Source organism: Syngnathus floridae, chromosome 12, assembly GCF_059516105.1.
Source record: "Syngnathus floridae isolate MCC-2025c chromosome 12, RoL_Sflo_1.0, whole genome shotgun sequence".
Classification (NCBI taxonomy): Eukaryota; Metazoa; Chordata; class Actinopteri; order Syngnathiformes; family Syngnathidae; genus Syngnathus; species Syngnathus floridae.
In genome coordinates this window covers 316,789-336,454 of record NC_142424.1, presented here as the reverse complement: position 1 = coordinate 336,454, position 19,666 = coordinate 316,789, and the positions used below count along the sequence as shown (strand labels likewise).

The 19,666-nt window shown below is 56.9% G+C and overlaps 5 protein-coding genes across 14 annotated transcripts; 2 read left to right on the top strand and 3 right to left on the bottom strand.

The window, feature by feature from the left end:
* Positions 1 to 287: 287 nt before the first annotated feature.
* Positions 288 to 4,431, top strand: LOC148389217 (hyaluronan and proteoglycan link protein 1-like). Of its 2 annotated transcripts, XM_088392752.1 has the most exons (6): positions 288 to 1,763; positions 2,581 to 2,717; positions 2,949 to 3,115; positions 3,197 to 3,395; positions 3,632 to 3,934; positions 4,006 to 4,431. In XM_088392752.1, exons 1-6 carry the CDS (start codon positions 1,738 to 1,740, stop codon positions 4,323 to 4,325), a joined length of 1,152 nt encoding a protein of 383 aa, XP_088248878.1. In that variant the 5' UTR covers positions 288 to 1,737; the 3' UTR covers positions 4,326 to 4,431. The 2 variants fall into 2 exon arrangements, with proteins under 2 accessions (XP_088248878.1, XP_088248877.1); XM_088392751.1 differs by lacking the exon at positions 288 to 1,763 and having other exon boundaries at positions 2,398 to 2,717.
* A 414-nt stretch (positions 4,432 to 4,845) lies between these two features.
* On the bottom strand, positions 4,846 to 10,483 carry LOC148389216 (brevican core protein-like). Of its 3 annotated transcripts, none has more exons than XM_088392731.1 (13): positions 10,335 to 10,483; positions 9,636 to 9,975; positions 9,224 to 9,562; positions 8,941 to 9,115; positions 8,739 to 8,866; positions 8,318 to 8,611; positions 7,526 to 7,804; positions 6,960 to 7,207; positions 6,119 to 6,860; positions 5,941 to 6,023; positions 5,657 to 5,801; positions 5,407 to 5,589; positions 4,846 to 5,102 (listed from the first exon to the last, which is right to left on the bottom strand). In XM_088392731.1, the coding sequence occupies exons 2-13, from the start codon at positions 9,784 to 9,786 to the stop codon at positions 4,945 to 4,947; spliced, it is 2,925 nt and encodes a 974-aa protein (XP_088248857.1). In that variant the 5' UTR covers positions 9,787 to 9,975; positions 10,335 to 10,483; the 3' UTR covers positions 4,846 to 4,944. The 3 variants fall into 3 exon arrangements, with proteins under 3 accessions (XP_088248857.1, XP_088248859.1, XP_088248858.1); XM_088392733.1 differs by having other exon boundaries at positions 7,047 to 7,207; XM_088392732.1 differs by having other exon boundaries at positions 9,636 to 9,997; positions 10,335 to 10,421.
* Positions 10,484 to 10,516: 33 nt separating this feature from the next.
* Positions 10,517 to 13,605, bottom strand: LOC148389215 (DNA repair protein XRCC4-like). Of its 4 annotated transcripts, none has more exons than XM_088392759.1 (8): positions 13,138 to 13,605; positions 12,406 to 12,574; positions 11,982 to 12,166; positions 11,697 to 11,863; positions 11,395 to 11,526; positions 11,250 to 11,326; positions 10,978 to 11,104; positions 10,517 to 10,730 (listed from the first exon to the last, which is right to left on the bottom strand). In XM_088392759.1, exons 2-8 carry the CDS (start codon positions 12,557 to 12,559, stop codon positions 10,643 to 10,645), a joined length of 930 nt encoding a protein of 309 aa, XP_088248885.1. In that variant the 5' UTR covers positions 12,560 to 12,574; positions 13,138 to 13,605; the 3' UTR covers positions 10,517 to 10,642. The 4 variants fall into 4 exon arrangements, with proteins under 4 accessions (XP_088248885.1, XP_088248882.1, XP_088248886.1 ...); XM_088392756.1 differs by lacking the exon at positions 13,138 to 13,605 and adding an exon at positions 12,889 to 13,032; XM_088392760.1 differs by lacking the exon at positions 13,138 to 13,605 and adding an exon at positions 12,889 to 13,032 and having other exon boundaries at positions 10,517 to 10,727.
* ddx56 (DEAD (Asp-Glu-Ala-Asp) box helicase 56) lies at positions 11,967 to 19,587 on the top strand. Of its 3 annotated transcripts, none has more exons than XM_088392743.1 (14): positions 11,967 to 12,702; positions 16,627 to 16,788; positions 16,873 to 17,027; positions 17,138 to 17,308; positions 17,412 to 17,502; positions 17,595 to 17,836; positions 17,944 to 18,087; positions 18,193 to 18,306; positions 18,367 to 18,461; positions 18,542 to 18,615; positions 18,770 to 18,859; positions 18,928 to 19,033; positions 19,113 to 19,219; positions 19,292 to 19,587. In XM_088392743.1, exons 3-14 carry the CDS (start codon positions 16,945 to 16,947, stop codon positions 19,361 to 19,363), a joined length of 1,389 nt encoding a protein of 462 aa, XP_088248869.1. In that variant the 5' UTR covers positions 11,967 to 12,702; positions 16,627 to 16,788; positions 16,873 to 16,944; the 3' UTR covers positions 19,364 to 19,587. The 3 variants fall into 3 exon arrangements, with proteins under 3 accessions (XP_088248869.1, XP_088248868.1, XP_088248867.1); XM_088392742.1 differs by lacking the exon at positions 11,967 to 12,702 and adding an exon at positions 15,366 to 15,513; XM_088392741.1 differs by lacking the exon at positions 11,967 to 12,702 and adding an exon at positions 15,976 to 16,264.
* zcchc9 (zinc finger, CCHC domain containing 9) lies at positions 13,769 to 16,206 on the bottom strand. Of its 2 annotated transcripts, XM_088392762.1 has the most exons (7): positions 16,076 to 16,206; positions 15,877 to 15,983; positions 15,035 to 15,446; positions 14,728 to 14,878; positions 14,568 to 14,660; positions 14,250 to 14,318; positions 13,769 to 13,967 (listed from the first exon to the last, which is right to left on the bottom strand). In XM_088392762.1, exons 3-7 carry the CDS (start codon positions 15,416 to 15,418, stop codon positions 13,855 to 13,857), a joined length of 810 nt encoding a protein of 269 aa, XP_088248888.1. In that variant the 5' UTR covers positions 15,419 to 15,446; positions 15,877 to 15,983; positions 16,076 to 16,206; the 3' UTR covers positions 13,769 to 13,854. The 2 variants fall into 2 exon arrangements, with proteins under 2 accessions (XP_088248888.1, XP_088248887.1); XM_088392761.1 differs by having other exon boundaries at positions 15,877 to 16,143.
* Positions 19,588 to 19,666: the final 79 nt, after the last annotated feature.

Below are 19,666 nucleotides of genomic sequence, written 5' to 3'. Positions count from 1 at the left end.
AAGCGAGGGGGCGGGGCAGTCCGCGCAAAATGTTGGTTTCGTCTCCAGCATATGACGTCATCATATACGTACTCTCTTTGAGAAATAAAAATAACACTTTATACACACTCTTATCAGATCAGTCCGTTACGTTTCCAGCATGACGTCATCATATACGTATTATCATCGAGTAGGGATGGAAATACATTTAAAAAGAAAATAAAAATTACACTTAGAAAGTCGATACACACGATTAAGTTTTGGGGATGACGTTCCCACGGGCGCGTGACATCTTCGTTCTGCGTCGCCGGCGTGGACCGGATAGGAACCTACATCCGTTCGCTTCCTTTTTCCACTAATTTTGTGGGGGTTGATAATGGAGATAAGCTAAGATACTAGCTCAGTGGCCTAGTGGTAGAGGGTCCGCCCTGAGACTGAGAAGGTTGTGGGTTCAAACCCTGACCGGCCGGGTCATACCAAAGACTATAAACATGGGACCCGTTGCCTCCCTGCTTGGCACTCAGCATTAAGGGTTGGAATTGGGGGATTAGACCACCAAACAATTCCCGGGCGCGGCACCGCTGCTGCCCACTGCTCCCTTCGGGGATGGGTTAAATGCAGAGACTAATTTCACCGCACCCAGTTGTGTGTGTGACAATCATTGGGACTTTAACTTTATAAGTGTCGATTTGATTTGATTTTTTATTGCCACACAAGTATAACACAAAAGTCATTGATTTCTACGCATGCCCAAGACAAAGACCGAGTAACTCCCTACGGAAATATAGTGTGCACATGGTTGGGCACGACGCGCACGTCGATCGGCTCACCCAACCCCGCCCTGAGTGACCGCCTGCCCTCAAAAACAAATCCAAAGTGTGGAAAAGTAGTCTTTGTGCTCCTTGGCGAGTCTGTTGGGAACTTGGGACTGCTTCCATTCTGCCCTCTTGCATGTTGCCATTCTCTTCTGTTCATTTTCCGTCACGCCTCATTGGTGCTATTCCGTTTTTTTGTTTTTTCTTACTCCACTCAGTGGTCATTCTGTCGCATTAGAGTTGACGCCGTGCGGTCTAAATGGCCCGCCAACGGCTGACCTTTATTCAAACTGCTGCCTCGACCTTCCGCAGTAAAGGTCACTGAGCGAGTAAGACCTCGTCTGTCTACTCGCGGCATTTGCTCCGTTCAAGCGCGACGACTTGCGCTCTTTCTCTTTTTGACCAAAGCTCTTGTGGTTTTTCCGCCTGATTGGGACGTCGAAAAAGTCCTTTGGCGTCAAGAATGTGCATGGCGGGACATGTCAGCAATGTTTCAGGGGCCCTCAGAGTGCTGCCCAAGATTTCGGAACATGCGGCCCACGTAGAGGAGACCCAGAATGGAAAAGTCGGCCTCGTTGGGTCGCGAGCCCGTTTCGACGATTCTGCAAAGTCAAAACGTCGGCCCTTTTTGGTTCCCATTTTGGAGATGGACAAAGACAAACATTTGGTCTGAGTGCAAGCATAGTGACAAGAAATTGGATTGGGTGACAGAAAACGGCAAAGTCTCACGAGTCCACCTTTTTTAGTAACGTGATCAACGTCCTTTCACACACCTCGGCTGTGTTTGGATTTGTAGCTCCGCCCCCCGCACTTCTCCCTCCTCCCCCTTTCCGTCTGCGCGTCACTGACCCGTCCGTCCGTCCGTCCGTCCGTCCGTTCGTTCGTTCCCTTACCGTTTGTCCTCACTCGCATCTTTGCCATCCATCGGAGAGGACGCCGCCGCATGCGCTTTCTTCATCCACGCAGCAGGTAAAGTAAGACATTGCTTTTGACGTGCACATCTGGCAATCTGATGCACACCTGACTCACGTAGACATCAGAAGCGCAGCTTGAAGGTCTTGCTTTGTCACAGTGAGATGACAAATGAACTCGGTAATATCGGCAGACGTTCAGGGAGAAAGCAGAGAGTGCATGGCAGCTTCGATACCTTTCATTGCTCTCCTTCCAAAGTTGAAATGGTGCAAGCCTTCCTCCGGTTTTGCCCAGCTCTGCCAAAAAATGTCACTTTTTTTTCTCTGCGTCGTGGTCGTGTTGACTCTTTTCAATAGGAATATCGCAATCCGTTGAAAATGGCCACTTTGGCTGCAAAGACGAAATACTATTAAACGGTTGAGTTTGTATTCTCTGGAAATATAATATAAACAATATCACACTTTCCGACGGAGGAGAAGCTTTGTCATGTGAAGTCAAGTGACAAGCAAGTCCTTGTTGGTCTCCGAGACCTGGTGGCTCCACCCGTTTACGTGCACCCGCGCGCGCGCACACACACACACGCACACGCACACACCATTGAGTCCAATTGATTTCGTGTAATTGCCCCCGCCCTTCCCTCCCCCCCATAAAAACTTTGCGCTGAGTCGGCGCAGTCCCGCGCGGCGTGTAATACAAAAGACGGCGTGTGTTTGCGTAAAGCCTCACACGTCCGTTCACAAGGTTGCGCTCCACATCGAGCTTGTGGAGGAGACAGGGCGTTTTTGGACATTGCCTAGGGGCCTCTCTTGAAATACTCTTGGAGCGGCCCTGGCTCCAGCTCGATGAAAGCGTCTTTGACCGTCTTATTTTGCAGTGAAGAGAATCTGCGAGTGGCGACGATGAGCGGCGCCATTCGTGCGCTGACGTTGGCCTCGCTGTGGCTGAGCGCGGCCGATGGCTTCCGATCGTTTTCTCCCGAGCCGGACTTTTCCCCGAACGTCCACGAGACGGGTGAGGCAATTTCTTTTTTTCTTTTGCGCCGCGTTTTTCTTTGCGCACGTTGGCGGGCGCTTGTCCCACCACAAGAAGGATGAGCACAATGATTCGAATTGCGACACGAATTCATGATCCTTGCAATGGAACCTTTGGCAGACTTTTCTACCAATTCAACTTGTATATCGCAAGCCACCGCGGCAAAAAAAAAATGATTTTTGTGTATTGTTGCGTATTGGTGCGCGGCAGATAACGCGCAGCCGGCGCTGTCCGTGACGTCACAGCCTGCCCGAGTGTTGTCGCGGCGCGGCGGCAACGCCACCTTACCTTGCACCGTCCGCCGGGACGGCTGGCCGGCGCCCGATGGCAAGATGAGGATCAAGTGGACCAAGCTGACGTCCGGCTTGCTGACGGAGGTCGACGGGTTGCTTGCCAAACACTTGTTTGCCTTCTTTGGGTGTGCTCGGTCACGCGAGTCCGTCCGTGTCTGACCACAGGTGGATGTTTTGGCCGCCGCCGAGCAGCACAAGAGAAGCTACGGAGGTTTCCACGGCCGCGTGCGCCTGCGGAGCTCTTCCCCTTGGGACGCCTCGCTGGTCATCGATGACATCACTTTGGATGATTACGGAAGCTACAAATGTGAGGTCATCGACGGGCTGGAGGACGCGGCGGCGGTCGTGTCGCTCGACCTGGAAGGTGAATGGTCGACTCTGCAATTGAATGCGTGGGCAAAGCGGTCAAACTGCTGTCTGGGGCTGCAATCGGGGAAAGAAAGGGCTGACCTGGCGGCGGCGGCGGCGGCACTTCTTTTTGGGCTGCTCACGTCGACTCAATTTCATGCGGCTAGGTGAAGCTTTGGGGGCCACTGAACATGCCACATGTCCAGCCAGCCTTCGCCTTTCGAAGGGGCCCAATTGTGGACCGCATTGCAGGGGTGGTGTTCCCGTATTCCCCCCGGCTGGGCCGCTACAACCTCAAGTTCCGGGACGCCGAGCGGGCCTGCCGGGAGCAGGACGGCGTGGTGGCGTCCCCGGAGCAGCTGCGCGAGGCTTGGCGAAGGGGCCTGGACTGGTGCAACGCCGGCTGGCTGAGCGACGGCTCTGTGCGCTACCCCGTCACCTCCCCCAGGGAGCCCTGCGGCGGCCAGAGCACACCGGCGGGCGTGCGCAGCTACGGCCCGAGAGACAAAGACTCGAGCCGCTTTGACGTCTTCTGCTTCACGTCGCACTACAAAGGTGAGCTGCTGATTTGGCCGGCACGAAAACAGCGCCCCGTGTGGTCAAGCTGCCGCCGCCCCTCCCTGCAGGTGATTTCTACTTCCTACCGCGGGTGGGCAAGCTGACGTACAGCGAGGCGGCGGCGGCGTGCCGGCGGGACGGCGCCCGGCTGGCCACCGTGGGCCACATGTACGCCGCCTGGAGGCTGGCCGGCTACGACCGCTGCGACGCCGGCTGGCTGGCCGACGGCAGCGTCCGCTACCCCGTGGCCAGGCCCCGCCCGCGCTGCAGTCCCGCCCGCCCGGCCGTCGGCTTCCTCGGATTCCCCGACAAGAAGCACAAGCTGTACGGCGTCTACTGTTTTGGGCCCGGACGCTGGGCGGCACGCCGGCACCGAGGCGCTCGCTAAAACGCACGACGCGTGGACAAAACACACTCACGCAAGACAAAAACACCCATTGACCGACCCATTGACCCACACGCACTGGAAAGAAAAAGAACAAAGAAAAAACTAAGACGGCTCTATTCTCTCACCGAGTGTTTTGCGTTCTTTTGCTCCGACATCATTCATGGTCTTTCGCTTTTTCAAGCCCCACCTTGACGCGTTCCAAGTCACCAGCAAAATTGGTTTTAGGGCCGTGCACTTGGTTGGGAATAAACAAACGCTATAGCCCTGCCGGATAGCCATCCAGCCCCCTTTGGCACGTCACCATATTCTTGTGGATGATGGATCCATCCATCCATCCATCCATCCATCCATCCATCCATCCATCCATCCATCCATCCATCCATCCATCCATCCATCCATCCATCCATCGCTCCATCCATCCATCCATCCATCCATCCATCCATCCATCCATCCATCCATCCATCCATCCATCCATCCATCCATCCATCCATCCATCCAAAACCATCCACCCATCCGGTAATTGGAGGGAGAGGCGCTTTAATGCACAGCAAAATTGGAAGGCATTCATAAACGAAACAACATAGCAAGAGAGGATCGCCTTAATTTGCCACTTGGCGTGTCACATGTCACCATCCCGGCGCCGACAGCGGGTTCCGCAAGCGCCGCGCTGTCCGTCGTCCCTCTGCCGCCGGTCACGATCGGTCGCCGCGCGGTGGAGGTGGACGACGAGCGCGTGGCCCGTCGTCTGTGCGGGAACTTGCGCGTGATAGGTCGCCGCTGAGAGGAAATACAAGACAGAGTGAGAAGGCAGACCGAGCAAGTTTTCGACACGGTTGTTGCTTCTCCAATTGGGATCATCATCTTCAAAGGTTTGCTTTTACTTTGCACATTCCCTGAGCGAGCGAGCAAGCAAGCCTGGACCTCAGTCAAAGTTCATTTTGCCCTTGCTCCAGTTTTGTGTTTCTTTTGGGGCTGCCTTTCAATTAGCTTGCATGGGAAAGGATGATTGGAGATTGGTGCTCTGAAACGACTCCCACCACTATTGCCCAGCAGGAGGCGCCCTAATCTCCATGGTACTCACGGCTGACACAGGTCACTTTGGGGACTTCCCATCGGCCGTCGGAGCGGCAGCGGACGGCGGGGGCGCCCCTCTGGACCAAGCCCGGCTTGCAGCGGTAGCGCGTCAGGGCCTTGACCTCGTAGCGGAAGCGCCGAGGACCAAACACGAGGGCGTCCTTCACGGCGGGCGGCGGCCCGCACCACACTGCGGGTAGGAGGAGGGGTGAGGCAGGGTGAGGCAGGCAGGGCGTGGCGGCGCGGGGACGTGGCACCTGCCGCCTTCTTGCAGGTGAAGCCCAGGCGGTAGTTGCACGGGACGTCGTTCCAGCGGCCGCTGTCGTGCCAGATGAGGACGGCGCAGTCCTCGCCGGAGCGGAAGAAACTGTCGGGCTGGTTGGGCCGCCAGTGCTCGAAGCGCTGCGCAGGCAGGCAAACAAACGTCAACATCATTCGCCCCGCCGGCGTCTTCGCTCGTCGCTTGCTAATATTGAGCCCACCTTCCCCCGAACTCGTAATATTTTCATTTGACCCGAAGGAGTCGGCCAACATAACTCACCAGGGGATTGCCGTCGATCCAGCGGAAGTCTTTTTCAAACATCTTGTCGCTGAGGCCGATCCACTGGTAGTCGCCGGCCAGACCTGCGTGCGCGCAGCGAGTCGGAATTGCCGCCGGGCTGGGCCGGGCCGGGCCGGGCCGGGCCGGGACAAAGCGGCAGGCGGACGGCGCCACTCACCGTTGACAAAGTGTTGCTCTCGCAGCGACAGGATGCTGGCCAGGTGAGCGGCGTGGACGCGGCACTCTTGCTCGGCCGCGTGCCAGCTGCGACGCTGGGGGAAATGTTTGTAGCAGTGAGACTGGAACTTGTGCCAGCCGGGGCCGCACGGCCCAGGGGGGAGCTGTCGGAGGCCCGCCGACGGCGAGGTGGACTGCTCCTTTTGCCGGAGATTGGCGGGCTCAGCGGGGCCCGTGTCAAGCCAGATGGCAGGTGGGGGGCCAAAGTCCGGTGTCAGATGCACCGGGGCGCCTGGTAAAAACTGTCCCTCGACAGGAGCTCCGTGCTCCCCCGAAGCCTCCCCGTCCCCCGGCGTCTGGCCGGCATCTGGGCCAAAGGTGGACGCCTGCGCAGCCTCGGCGTGGAGCCCGGCGTGGAGCCCGGCGTGGAGCCCGGCGTCCCGCGTCGCCGTTTCTGAGCGCAACGAGGGAGGCCCGAGTTGCACGTCCTCCGTGGTGGAGTCCCAGGATGAGGCGGAGGGACTGGCGGAGGGACTGGCGGAGGGACTGGCCCGCCTCGTCGGTGACGCCCCGGCTGGGAAGTCAGACAGAAAGCCCAGACGGTAGGCGTCCGTCACGCTGGGCTCCTCAGACGGCGTCGGGCTCGCCTCCTCTGCTGACACCCCAACGGCGGCGGCGGCGGCGGCGGCGGCAGCGGCGCTCTCCCCTCGCGCCTCCTCCGGCGCTCGCGCGTCAAACATCACCTGATTGGATGACGTGCGGGACGGGAAATATTTCAAAACACCGCCACGTCAAGGCAAAGCACATGCATTGGCAGTCGGGCGATTGCAACTTTGACCTACTTTCTGAGGAAGCGTTTTTGTTTTTTTGTTGTTGTTGGTTTTTTTTGCTTTTGTTTTATTTGTCAAGAAAGCCCTACGTTCTCGTACGATGCGTTTGGTGCCATCGACGAAGCCGACGGTCGGCAGCGGCACTTCCACGGCATCGGGGTCAAGGACAGGCGCGTCCATCCAAAGCGAGCGGTCGGTGATTTGCGCGCTAGCGACAGCGCTCCCCGCGGGTGAGTTGAGGAACTGCAGGATGCGATCAACTGAACGAAAAGGTGGAAACACTGATTGCAGACTTGACTGGAAATACATTTTTGATGACTACAAAAATGAAGCGACAAACAAATGCTGATGAAACCAATCGTCGCCCACTTGCGGTTGCTACAACGTGATCATGTCGACAACATCAAATATGCATGGCGTTCCTCAGGGTACTCTTCTAGGTCCAGGCAATTTTGACTACGTACAACAACACTTCACGAGTTAGTTTAACCACTGGAAAATACAGCGCAAGTCGCATTCAATTCAAATCAAGCAAGCAAACGCTCAGTGATGGGCAAAAGTCGTCCGGGCGGGCCTACCCGATTGATTTTTGTCCTGCACGTTGACGATGATGACGTGGAGCGGTGGCTCCACCGTGGACTGGCCCTCGCCGGGTAGAGCTACCGATCGGTCCGCGCCGAGGGCCGGAGAAGGCGGCTCCGCCTGTGTCGGCCGGTTCTCCGTAACGATGTCATCGCGCGACACCGGACGAGGAGTGACGGGATTTGTTTGACGCTCAGAGAAGTCAGAAGTGCCGCCGGGTTCTGGTCCCACCCCGGTACTCTTTGGAGCCGTTAACGTGGCTTCTGGTAGCTTGGCTGCAGAAGAGGAAGAGAGGATTTCAACTTCAGGAGGGACCAAAGACCCTTTTTTTAGTTTCCCGTTCAAAGTAAACACTTGCAAAACGACGGGGGAAAGGTGTTTAAAAGCTGCCCAGTTGCTCGGTACCAGAACCTCCGACGACGAGGTCGGCCAAAGTCAACAGCGGCCTTTACGTTCCTCCTGCGTCAGCTCACATTCACCTCGGCAGCGCACGTTTGTGCTGGAAAAAAATCACGTCATGGCGGGCTCCAGAGGGTATCGCCGCTATTCCTCCGACGGCGCTAACCGTAAAAGGGCAAAAGGCAGAAGGCAGCGGTGCATTGCTTCCAGACGCCCGTCCAGCCGACCGTTCGGTTTGGTTTGGTTTGGTTTGGTTTGGTTTGGTTTGGTTTGGTTTTGGCCCCCGCTCGGTCAATCGGCCTCAAAGAGGCAAACGACACGCTGTAGATTCCGACGCATTTGCCCATCAAACTTGGATTGAATTTCCACAAAACTTGTGCAAAGGTCACCTTTGAAGCAGTAGGCTCCGTGCCTGTCCTGCGGGTCCGGGTACCCCGTCTGGTCGTGGTACTTGTAGAGCGTGTGGACACCCAGCTGGCCGCCGCCGCACTGCGGGCGGGGAACGGTGACGGGGTAGCGGACGCTGCCGTCCGACAGCCAGCCGTAGTCGCATCGGTCCAGGCCCGCCGCCCAGGCGGCCAACAGTTGCCCGGGCGACGCTAACGCCGCTTGGTGCTTCCGACACTCGCCCGCCGCCTCCTGCAGGGTCAGCTTGCCGCCGGCGGGCGGGTAGAAGACCTCCCCTGAATGCAGCGCAAACATCAACCGTGACATTGGCTGAATTGTAGCTCCAGCGTTGCAGCACATTTCATTTCGCTTTTCATCAGCTGTTGGCCATTTTTTGCCACTCCAAAGAGTAGCGGCGTTTACCGTCTAGTTTGTCAACGTAGCAAAAAACGTCGTATTTCTCGCTGGCTATTCGGACGCCGTACGTGCGCACGCCAGGCCGGCTCTTCAGGTCGCCTTCGCAGCCCGGTCGGGGTTGCCTGATGGGATATCTGGAAGAGAAAGGCGCAAGGAGCATTTTAGCGGGCCCGCCCACAGAAGATCCCGGCCGGCCGGCCCCGGCCACCTGACGGTGCGGTCGGCGAGCCAGCCGGCGTCGCAACGGTCCAGCCCGTCGTGGAAGGCGGCCGTCAGTTGCTCCGGCGTGGCGATGGCGGCGTCCGCCGACCGACAGGCCTCCGCCGCGGCCTGGAAGTCCAGGGAATAGCGGCCCGTGCTGGCCCGGTAGTGGAAGACCGCACCTGGCGCAAGTGCACACCTTGCTCAACATTTGGCCCTCAAGGGGGGGCCACATCGCGTAGCCGGCCGGCTCGTCTTTGGTCTCACCGGGCGAGGCGACACAGACTCACCCCTTACGCTGAGGGTGGCGCCACCGCCGCGCCGCTCCTCCATCCCTCGGGCCACCTCGCATCGGTAGCGGCCGGCGTCGCTCGCCCGCAGCCCGACAATGGCCAGGGCGGCCTCGCCGTCGGGCAAGGACACACGGCCCGCAAAGTCCTGGGCCACCTTCACGGCGCCGCCCTGGGCCACCACGACCACCGTTTCGGCGCCAGACTCCACGCGGGTCCATTTGACCCTCGGCTTCTCGGCAGCGGAGGCGGGCGCCGGCGTGGTCAATTGGCAGGGGAGCAGGACCGTGCCCGCCAACGAGGCCTCCACGTGCCAGCTGTGCTCCGTTTCGTCCGCCGCTGCAATTGACTTCCAATGACCGGCGGCAAAAAATAGAACGCTCTTTTTCTTCCAAAGAAACTTTCGAGTCACCTGCATGGGGACGGGCAGAGGACGCGCACAGCAGAGGCAGCAGGATGGCCAGAAGCAGAAGCATCACACCCAGGACAGACGCGGGTCGCCAGCCGTAAGACGGGCCCGTCTTGGAGGACTTTGATGGATACAGGCCGCAGCCTTGCCGCATGTCATGTAAAAGAAGCGCTTTGCCGCTCTCCTGTGGCACCGCTTAGCACTTACACACTTGGTTGCTCCAAATCACTAGCTTTGTCTAAATGCAACTCCTCCTCACGCCATGTGAAGTTGCTCCATTTCATTCCGGCCAAGGTGGCTCCGAAACGGTGGCAAAGCGCAAGCGTTTGCATCAAACGAGGCCCTGGACGACACAAGGCGCGACTCTTTTGGCAAATAACAGAAGAAAGAACACTTTTGCAAATGCCCCATGTGCACCGGAAAAGGAGAAAGTTGTGTCAACATTTATGAGCGAACGAGAACTGTGCGAAGGCGAGACCCTGAGGCCAAAGCAGTTGAGGTCATTTTGCAAAATATGCATGTTGCGTCACGGATCATTTGTTTGCTTCAGCTGGGACGCATCTTTGGGGAGTCGCCGCCGCCGCGCGCGAGCTGGGAAATTGTCATCCGGCCAAAAACGACACGGAACGAAGCGCAGCAGCAAAATCAGTTCAAAAAAGACGTCCGAAGGAGCCCGAGCCGGCCGGGAAGAATCCCACTCACCTTCAGGAGGTGGGTGAGGCGTGCGCTCCACGGGCTGTCGCGCGGCTCCTTCCTCCTCCGCTCCAGCCAGGCAAGTGAGCGGCGGCGCGCACACGGAGGCGGCGCGCACACGGAGGCGCCAGGCCCAGTCCACGGAGGCGGGCTTCCGACAAGAGAGGGCGGTGAAAACAAGGAGCCCAACAGGCCTGGCCACTTTTTATTCGAGTAACGATCATTCCCCTGCAGCGCACCGTCCCGACATCCAAGGCTAAAATCCCGGATGGACAGACGTCTACAAAAGCTGCTCCTTCTCATCCATCTTGCGGCTGTCACAAGTCCTCAAAGAGGTCCTCGACTTCTTCTGCCGCCGCCGCCGCCGCCGGCGGCTGACTGGCTGCCGCCGGGGAGTCGCTCCTGCTACGCAAGCAAGCAAGGAAGCAAGGAAGGAAGGACGGTAGGTAGGTAGGTAGGTAGGTAGGTAGGTAGGTAGGTAGGTAGGTAGGAAGCAAGGAAGCAAGCAAGGAAGGAAGGAAGGAAGGAAGGAAGGAAGGAAGCAAGCAAGGAAGGAAGGAGGAAGAAGGAAGGGGAGCAGGTCAGTGGGACGACGGGACTCGATCCTTCTGAGAGAGGAAGTGGAGCGTGTGGTTTGCAAAGACCTCTCTACCTTGCGTGCGCTCGCTCAACGGCCGCGTCCAAGGCTCCCGGGCGGAAGCGGAAGCGCCGCTTGCGACTGGGCGCCACGTCGCCGATGTCGATCAGGCTGTCGTCGCACGGGCCAGGAGAGCGCGCCCCTGAAAAGAGCAAGCCGCACGTTCAGAGCGACAGACAAGTCCGAAACGGCTCCGACGCTCTGGGTTAGCTATCCGGAGGTACACCCAGACTGAAGCCAATTCCAAATTCATTCCAAAGTATCGGACGGATGCCGCTCGGCCGTACCGCCGGAAGATGCGACGGCCGCCGGCGCCGCGTCTCCCTCCGGCTCCTCGGTCGCCCGCTCTCGCTTCTCGCCGCTCCTGCCGAGGACGCCAAGTATCGGCCGTGAGCGGACGTGGGCGCTCCGAAGCGTGGGCGAACGGCGTACCCGGCTTCCCGGAGCTGCTCGAGCGTCTCTCGCAGGCCGCGCATCTTGGCTTTCTTCTCGTTGAGGACGTGAAGAAAGCGAGCGTAAAGCTCCGCCTCCAGGGCCTCCTTACCGCTGGCGTAGCGCTCCAGCCTGAAAAACAAAAGCGCAGTGAACAGAATGCAGGCAGTGCAGGCAGTGCAGGCAGTGCAGGCAGTGCAGGCAGTGCAGCCAGGACAGCGACGCCCGGAGGAGCGGTCGCCGCTGGCTGTACGGGCCTGCGCTCAGGACGCCGCGTCATGGCAGTGACGGTAACTATTTACTCGGCGCCGAAGCGGACGTGTTCCCGTCGCAGCCGTAGGTTGTGCTCCCGAAGCTCCCGGTTGTGCCGCTCCAGAGAAGCGGCTCTCTCCAAACTGCGGCTCAGCAGAGCCCCGACAATCTGCTCGGGCTCGGTGACGGGCTCGAGCCGCGTCGAGCCTAGCCTGAACTGCGGCGTGACAACGAAGAGACGGGGAAACGGCCAGCCCCGCGACACCGTGAGACCAGTGGCGCCCGCCCACGCGCTGATCGGGGCGACCGGTCGCCGCACGGGTCTAACGCCTCACCGAGATGTCCTTCTGCACTTTGTCGTAGGTCAGTGTGAGGGCGCCGTCGGGCGTGGCCGGCGCCAGGGCGAAGCGGTAAGAGTGGACGCCCGCCTCCCCCGTCAGCGCCTCCCGCAGGTCCTGGACGTACTTCTCCGTGGACATCTCCAGTTCAGCCGCCTCCTGACGCACGGACGCCTCGCTCGCTGGGAAATTAGAAGAGCCCACAGTGATTCACTGATAAAACCATCGACTCCCAAAAAATAGTGGATGGCGACGAGTTCATGAAAGTTGGAGACGGAGGACCGGGAGGACCGGGAGGACCGGGAGGACCGGGAGGACCGGGAGGACCGGGAGGACCGGGAGGACCGGGAGGACCGGGAGGACCGGGAGGACCGGGAGGACCGGGAGGACCGGGAGGACCGGGAGGACCGGGAGGACCGACCTTCTCCACTCCAAGCGTATCGTCCATCGCTGAGCAGCAGCTGGAAGCCATAGGCCAAGCCCCGCCCACTCTCGTCCACACGCAGGAAGTAGGAGGAGTCGGGCTCGGACGAGAGCGGGATTTCCCTCACGGACGACTGCGTCTCTGCGGGCATCTTCCGGACTTAACGCTTGTGATTGGAGAGATGGGGAAAGAGCCAATCACAGAAGAGAGCGGCCGGCATTAGCCCCCAATTCACGCCAATGACAACAGTTGCGGATCTGCTGGCAACTGCGCGGAGGACAACACGGGCGAGCGGTGAGGCACAACCGCGACGTCATTCCCCGCCAAGTCAAACCACACACATTTGTTGAATGCTAAGCTGCTAGCTAGCTCGCACCGCGCTCGTCAACACGGCAAGTTTGAACGGCCGCACGCGACCAGCCGAATGCTTAAAACGGAACAAAACACACCATTAACCGGGCGTTACACGCAACAACTTACCCACTTGTGTTTTCCTTTTGCCTACCAATTGGTTCAGATAAAAAATGGTCGCACTAGCATCTTTTCCGGTCGATAACTGCGCCCGGCAGGTTTAGCAAGTTCCGCCTACGTCATCATCGGGCGACAAACACCGCATCGACTCATTAACATAAGAATTTAACCATGAATAAACGATTAAGATGTTTGATTACAGTACTATTAATACTAATTATAGTCTACACACATATATATATATATATACATACATACATGCATACATATATACAATGCAGCAGCTTCTTGTGTCTCCCCTTGGTTGTATGAAATTTGTTGTGATTCAGAGGTAGAATTTGAACGTGACGAGTCAAAAGATGTTTTTCTGCCCTGAGTCTCGTCTCGTCTCGTCTCGTCTCGGCTCGGCTCAGGACCAAGGCGGGACTGGACTTCAGATAACATGCGTCTCCTCCAGCAATAATTGCACGCGTTTTAGTGCTCTCCATAAATTAAACACACGTGTGCGTGCGCCCGCCCGGCGGGATTGCAGCGCATTTTCAGGGGCTTTCCAAGAATCTGAAATAGGAATCGTTTACACAAAGATGTAAAAGGCTTATGTTCAAGTGCAACCAGGTGGCATCGTTGAATGAAGCCTCTGTGCTGCATTTGGAAACAGACGGCTCGGAGGGGGTCTCAAGTTTCGCTCCCAGGGCGGACTTCACAAGGTTCTTCTTGTTCTTGCTTGGATTCACGAGCTGTTAACATCTGCACTTGATTAGGTTTGCAAAAGTCTTGTAAAGACCTCATCAATGATGTCGCAACTAACCTTTCTAAATGGTTCTCAGCAGCCAGACAAAGTTGACAGAGCAAGTGGGTATAAATCAAAAGCACTACAAACCGTACAAAATGACGTCTTTCGATTGATTTACTAGCATAACAAAAGCTAACAAAATGATTTTGGAAAGAAGCAAAAGGGTTGCAGCGGCAACACGTTCAGAACACCACCACTTTGTGGCGCTTGGGTTCGCTCTTGACCACGGGAACATGGACGTCCTCGTGGTCGGCGCTCATGTTGTTGGACAACCAGCTCAACGTCACGTTATGACCTGCAAGTACATGAAAGAAAAAAAAGAAAAAGAAATCAATACGAGCTGGAATGCCTAAACTGAGTTAATTGGAGAAGAAAAAAAAGCAAGCCATTCTTTCTTCTCTGGAAACTTGCATTTTCCCTACTTTGCCCCCCTTTGTCTTTCAACAACACCCTGTTTCTTTCCCTCCTTATTTGGTTTTTCCCCCAGAAAAAAAAAAAAAAAGCAGCGTCAGCCCCAGCTTTAACAACAACACAGTGTTAGATGCCAAGGTTCACTCGGTGGCGGCGTCAGACTCACTGGAGGCTTGATGTTCGGGACAGTCCTTCTGGAAATGTTCCACAGATCCGCAGACTCGACAGCTCCCTCCTGGGAAGCAAACGAGAGCGTCAAAATGGAAGGCACGCAGACGGCGGCCAAATGCAGCCACTGTCACGTGGGTGAGTTGCAGTGCTTGATATCAATCTATAATTCAAGGTCATTTGACCAAATCAAAAACCTTTTGCGGCTATCAACTCCTTAAAACAAAAAAGGATCAAAAAGAACGCTAATGGAATACTGTGTCTCCATCTAGCGGCCGACATTAGAATAACATCAACGGTACGTCGACTCACGGACCTTGAGCGTAGAGGCCTTTGGGGTTGTCCGGGCAGGAGCGTGACAAATGTCCCGTCTGACCACAGATGAAGCACTTGGCGTACGGGTAGTCACCTGCAATTGCAAAAGTCCAGTCGCTGTTATGAACAGAGGGAGGACAAGGAAACGTCCTTGTCCTCACCGACGGCGGGGTCCACTTTGGCCCGGCAGCGCTGAATTTCGTGCTCGGTGGAACCGCACCGGTAGCAGATGTCGCTACCCATCTCTCGGTCGCCCTCTGCCTCTGGACAGTCGGCCAGGCCGTGGCCGGGCTTCCTGCAGTTGAAGCACAGCTGCAGAGAAGACCCAAACAAACAACAATGAGTTGTGCAAAGTGGGCCGCAGAAACGAGAAAAATAATCCACTTGCAAACAATGTCCTTTACAGTTTATGTGAAAAGACAGCAAGGGCTTTGTCTTGAGAGGGGCAAAACCAGCTGCCTCTCTCACCATTCTGTCCTTCTTGTCTGTCTGCCTCTTGAGCCTCCTGTTTTCTCTCCTCTGGTCCTTCTTCAAGGCCACCTCCACCTCTTGCCGCAGCTCCTGCTGCCCGTGCGTTGTCGCCGTCGTTTGTCCGCCCTGCTGCAGAAACGCCAGGAAGCCGTTGACATCCTGGTCCGTGTATTCCTTCTTCTTCTTCTTGTTGGCCTTCTTCACCGCCGAGCCGCCCGGTCGCATTCCTCGAGCGTGGACCGCCGAGCCGCCCGGTTGCATTCCTCGAGCGTGGCTCCTCTGAGGTTCTTCTCCTCTTGCTCCCGCCCGCAGCCGACTCCAGGGCGTGGCCTCGGCGGCCTTGTGCTTGTGGACGTTGTTGGCCCGCGCCCACCTCGTCATGATGACGTCGTCGTCAAAGTGCAAGGGTCTGGGCAAAAGGCAAGAGATTTCACTTCAAGGATGGCTGGGCCTGCCGCAACTGATCCAGCATAAGAGTACGTCAATTGGGGAACCCTCACTTCATTGCTATACTGTTGGGCTTTGAATTGCGATTGACAATCTCCCCAAAACATAAAAACGTCAATGTCGGATTCGTGTTGTGTGCTTGACGTTTTCATCAAAATCCATGAAACGCTTGCCCAGCTAACGTGCAGTTCGGGCAAACTACAATCATATACCCACGTTGGGAAACAGCGCCAGTAGGCTAGTTAGCGCATTAGCTCGAAACTTAGCACACGTGTTGTCGCGCATTCCTTAACGTGACGTGAGCCCGCAATCGACCAACTTGCCAAGACTAAACGATTATTAGGTAATATGTTGAAGACAACGTTTGATTCAGAAAACAAACACAAGACTACCTTGACAAGTTGAAACGTCATCCCTGTGTTGCTGTTTTCCCCGAAACCCGGCTCAGTGTTTCGTTGCTTCTCTTAAAGACCAGATTGCACTCTGGCGCCACCCTCTGCTTCGGAGTGCATGATGCGCAGGGGTTAGGTTGCAATCAATGGAAGATTCTCGGCAAATAACTGTTCGGAAAAGGCTTTTCCAAATACGTACGATTGTTACTTCGGTGACCCTAAAACACATGAACGTGACGACACACTGCGAGCGACGGGAGGCGAGCGTGACGTAACGTGACGTGACGTCGTAAGTGTGCGACACACGCGTGCGTGCCGTGGTACCGCTGCAATGGCGACCGAGAGGCTTCAATTCCACGAAATGGGACTTGACGACCGTCTTTTGAAGGTAACACAGCTCCGCTCCGTGTTTGCATGCGAGTTCAACCCAAATGGAAGAATGATAACGCGCCGCGAGAAGTTGAGCCGCTCAAAAATGACCCATTTCATCTGCCTCGTCATTCGTCAACACGGTACGAAAATAAAGCCCAAGTAGGACAGAGTGGACACGAATGTTTCTGTGTTTGCCCGGACACAATAGATAAGAAAAAGGTCAATGAGTCAAGCAAAGCCGAAATGAAGCAGGGATAAGAATTCAGGGCACATAATACTAACCCTAACCCTTAAATTCATTTGTGTTTGTCATGAAGCGCCAGACCAAAATGCATCTGAGGTTGGCTCGCGTGTAACACAAGGGAGTTCCTCTTTTAGGCGGTGGCCGATTTGGGTTGGTCCCAGCCCACCTTGATCCAGGAAAAGGCCATCCCTCTGGCTCTGGAGGGAAAAGACCTCCTGGCTCGGGCCCGGACCGGCTCTGGGAAAACCGCCGCTTACGCCGTGCCCATCATCCAGCGCATCCTGGCCTCCAAGCAGGTGACAACCGAGCAGCCAGCCCCGCAACGATCAAAAGTGCCGGCCGGCCGGCTGCAAGCGTTCGTGTCTCGTTGTCCTCTTCAGGGTGTTCGCGAGCAGGACGTGAGGGCCCTTATCCTGGTGCCAACCAAGGAACTGGGCCAGCAGGTCCAGACGATGATGAGGCAGCTGACGGCGTACTGCTCCAGGGACGTCCGCGTGGCCGACATATCCGGGAAAGCCGACGTGTCCGCTCAAAGGTCCCAAACGAGAAACCCCCCTCGCCCCCAAACAGTAGCATTCCATTTACGTTTCCCCTCATTTTTGGACCGCTGCCCATTTCCGCCGCTCTTCGCTTGTCGGCCGGCAGGCCCGTCCTGATGGAGAAGCCCGACGTGGTGGTGGGCACGCCGTCCCGCGTTCTGGCCCACCTCAACGCGCGCAATCTCACCCTGCGAGCCTCGCTGGAGACGCTGGTGGCGGATGAGGCCGACCTGCTCTTCTCTTTCGGCTTCGAGGACGACCTGAAGAGTCTGCTGTGGTGAGGGAGGCCATGCGGGCTTTGCCTCGGGGCTGCTTCTTCAACCAATCTTTGGAACGCATGGCGCGCTAATGCTAATATTGTGTGCTCAACCGCCCGACAGCCACCTGCCAAAGATCTACCAGTCCGTCCTCATGTCCGCCACCCTCAGTGATGACGTTCAGGCCTTGAAGGAGCTTCTGCTGCACAATCCCGTAAAGGCGGCCAGCGTTGCGCCGGTTACCCCCGTGAAGCACACGACATGACGAGGAAAGCAATGTCCGTCCGTCCGTCCGTCCCCCCCCAGGTGACCCTGAAGCTGCAAGGCTCCCAGCTGCCAGACTGCAGCCAGCTGCAGCAGTTCAGCATCCGCTGCGAGGAGGAGGACAAGTTCCTGCTCATCTACACGCTGCTCAAGCTGCGGCTGGTGCGGGGCAAGACGCTGGTCTTTGTGGGAGCCGTGGAGCGATGCTACCGCCTCAAGCTCTTCCTGGAGCAGTTCAGCATTCCCGCCTGCGTGCTCAACTCGGAGCTGCCCGTCCGGTCCAGGTCAGACCTTTCTGGAATTGGACGCCATGAAACAAAAGGGGGAAACTCGCATCCGCTTGGCCGTCAAACAAAACACAAATCGAGTCGAGTTGTTGTTCCTCGCGCAGGTCTCACATCATCACACAGTTCAACCAAGGCTTCTACGACTACATCATCGCCACGGACGAACGCAGTCTGGCCGACCCTGGCGCCGCTCCGAAGCCTGCCGGAAGAGGCAAGAAGAAGAGCAAGAAAGCGGAGAAGGCGGGGCAGTGAGTCTTCATTCAAAGTGAAAGACAACTCTTGAGGACTGAGCAGACTCAAGGTGTGCTGTGCTGTGCTGCGCTGCGCTGCGCTGCGTTGCCTTGCCTTGCTAGGGCTAAAGCCAAGGAATACAGCGTCTCCAGGGGTGTGGATTTCCAAAACGTGGCCAACGTCATCAACTTTGATTTCCCCGCCACCGTGGAGTCGTATATCCATCGAGTGGGAAGGTACGCCACCGGCGGCGTGGTCAGCGCCAGGCCAAAAGCTGACCCTTAGCTTTCCTCTAGGACGGCGAGAGCCGACAACCCGGGCACGGCCTTGTCCTTCGTCGCTCACACGGAAACGGCTTTGCTCTCCGAGGTGGAGGAGACGCTGACGGGAGGTGAGGAGATCAAGAGAGCAGTGGCACGCGCACCTTTTCACATTGGATCGCTCGCGTAACGGTCTCGCTGTTGTCTCCAGACAACGCGGAATCGGCCCTGAAACCGTACCAGTTCAAGATGGAGACCATTGAAGGTTTGAGGTACAGGTGCAGGGTGAGTCTGAGGTTTTTTTGTTGTTGTCGTCGTCGTCGTTGTTGTTGTCTTTCCCACCATCACCCAAAATACAATGAGATGGGATGAGAACAGAGCCCTGAGGAACCTCACGTATGAATGTTGCTATCTGCGGATGGTTTGCCACCCACCAAAGGACGCCATGCGATCGGTCACCAAGCAGGCGGTGAGAGAAGCTCGGCTGAAGGAGATCAAGCAGGAACTGCTCAACTCGGAGAAGCTGAAGGTGAGCCTCTCGCAAGTGCTCCGTATTTGTCAAAGGTCACGAGCGGGTGGCCTCTGCTTGTCAATCAGACGTACTTTGAGGACAATCCCAGAGACCTGCAGCTGCTCCGACACGACCGAGACCTTCACCCCGCCGTCATCAAGCCTCACCTGAAGAACATCCCGGAATACCTTAGTCAGTCACGTCACCTTAGCTCCCTCGCGTGCTTTCATCTGCTCGCTGACTCCAACTTGACTTTGTAACCTTTGCGCAGTCCCCGAAGCTCTGAGGGATGTGGTGGACCCTCTGTCCAACAAGAGGAGGCGGAGAGGGCCAAGCCAAAAGCCCAAACTGCACGGCGTGGCCAAAAGCAGCTTGAAGGTGAGCCACGCCCGCCCGCCCACCCATTAGGCCCCGCACCGACTCATTGGCGCCTGCTGTTTTTTGTTGAAGGGCAAGAATCCGCTGAGGAGTTTCCGCTACACGAAAAGGGAGCGCAACAAAAAGCCCAGCCATTCGCTGTAACGATCTGCATTCCTCCTCACAAAAACATTGGCCAATTTTCATATGTCGCAAAATGTCTGGCTTTGCTGTGGCGACGGTCCGAGAACATCTGCCTGCCTGCCTGCCTGCCTGCCTGCGCCCGTGTGTGTGTGTGTGTGTGTGTGCGCGCGCGCGCGTGTGCGCTCGCTGCAGCGCATTTGATTGCGTTTTCCAGATGGAACCAAGTAAAATCATTTCAATCCTGAGCCAGTTCATTTGTCAATTCTTGCATTGTTTGGAGGTGTCACGGTTCATTTTCAGAACGCCGTCCTGTCGCCACATCGC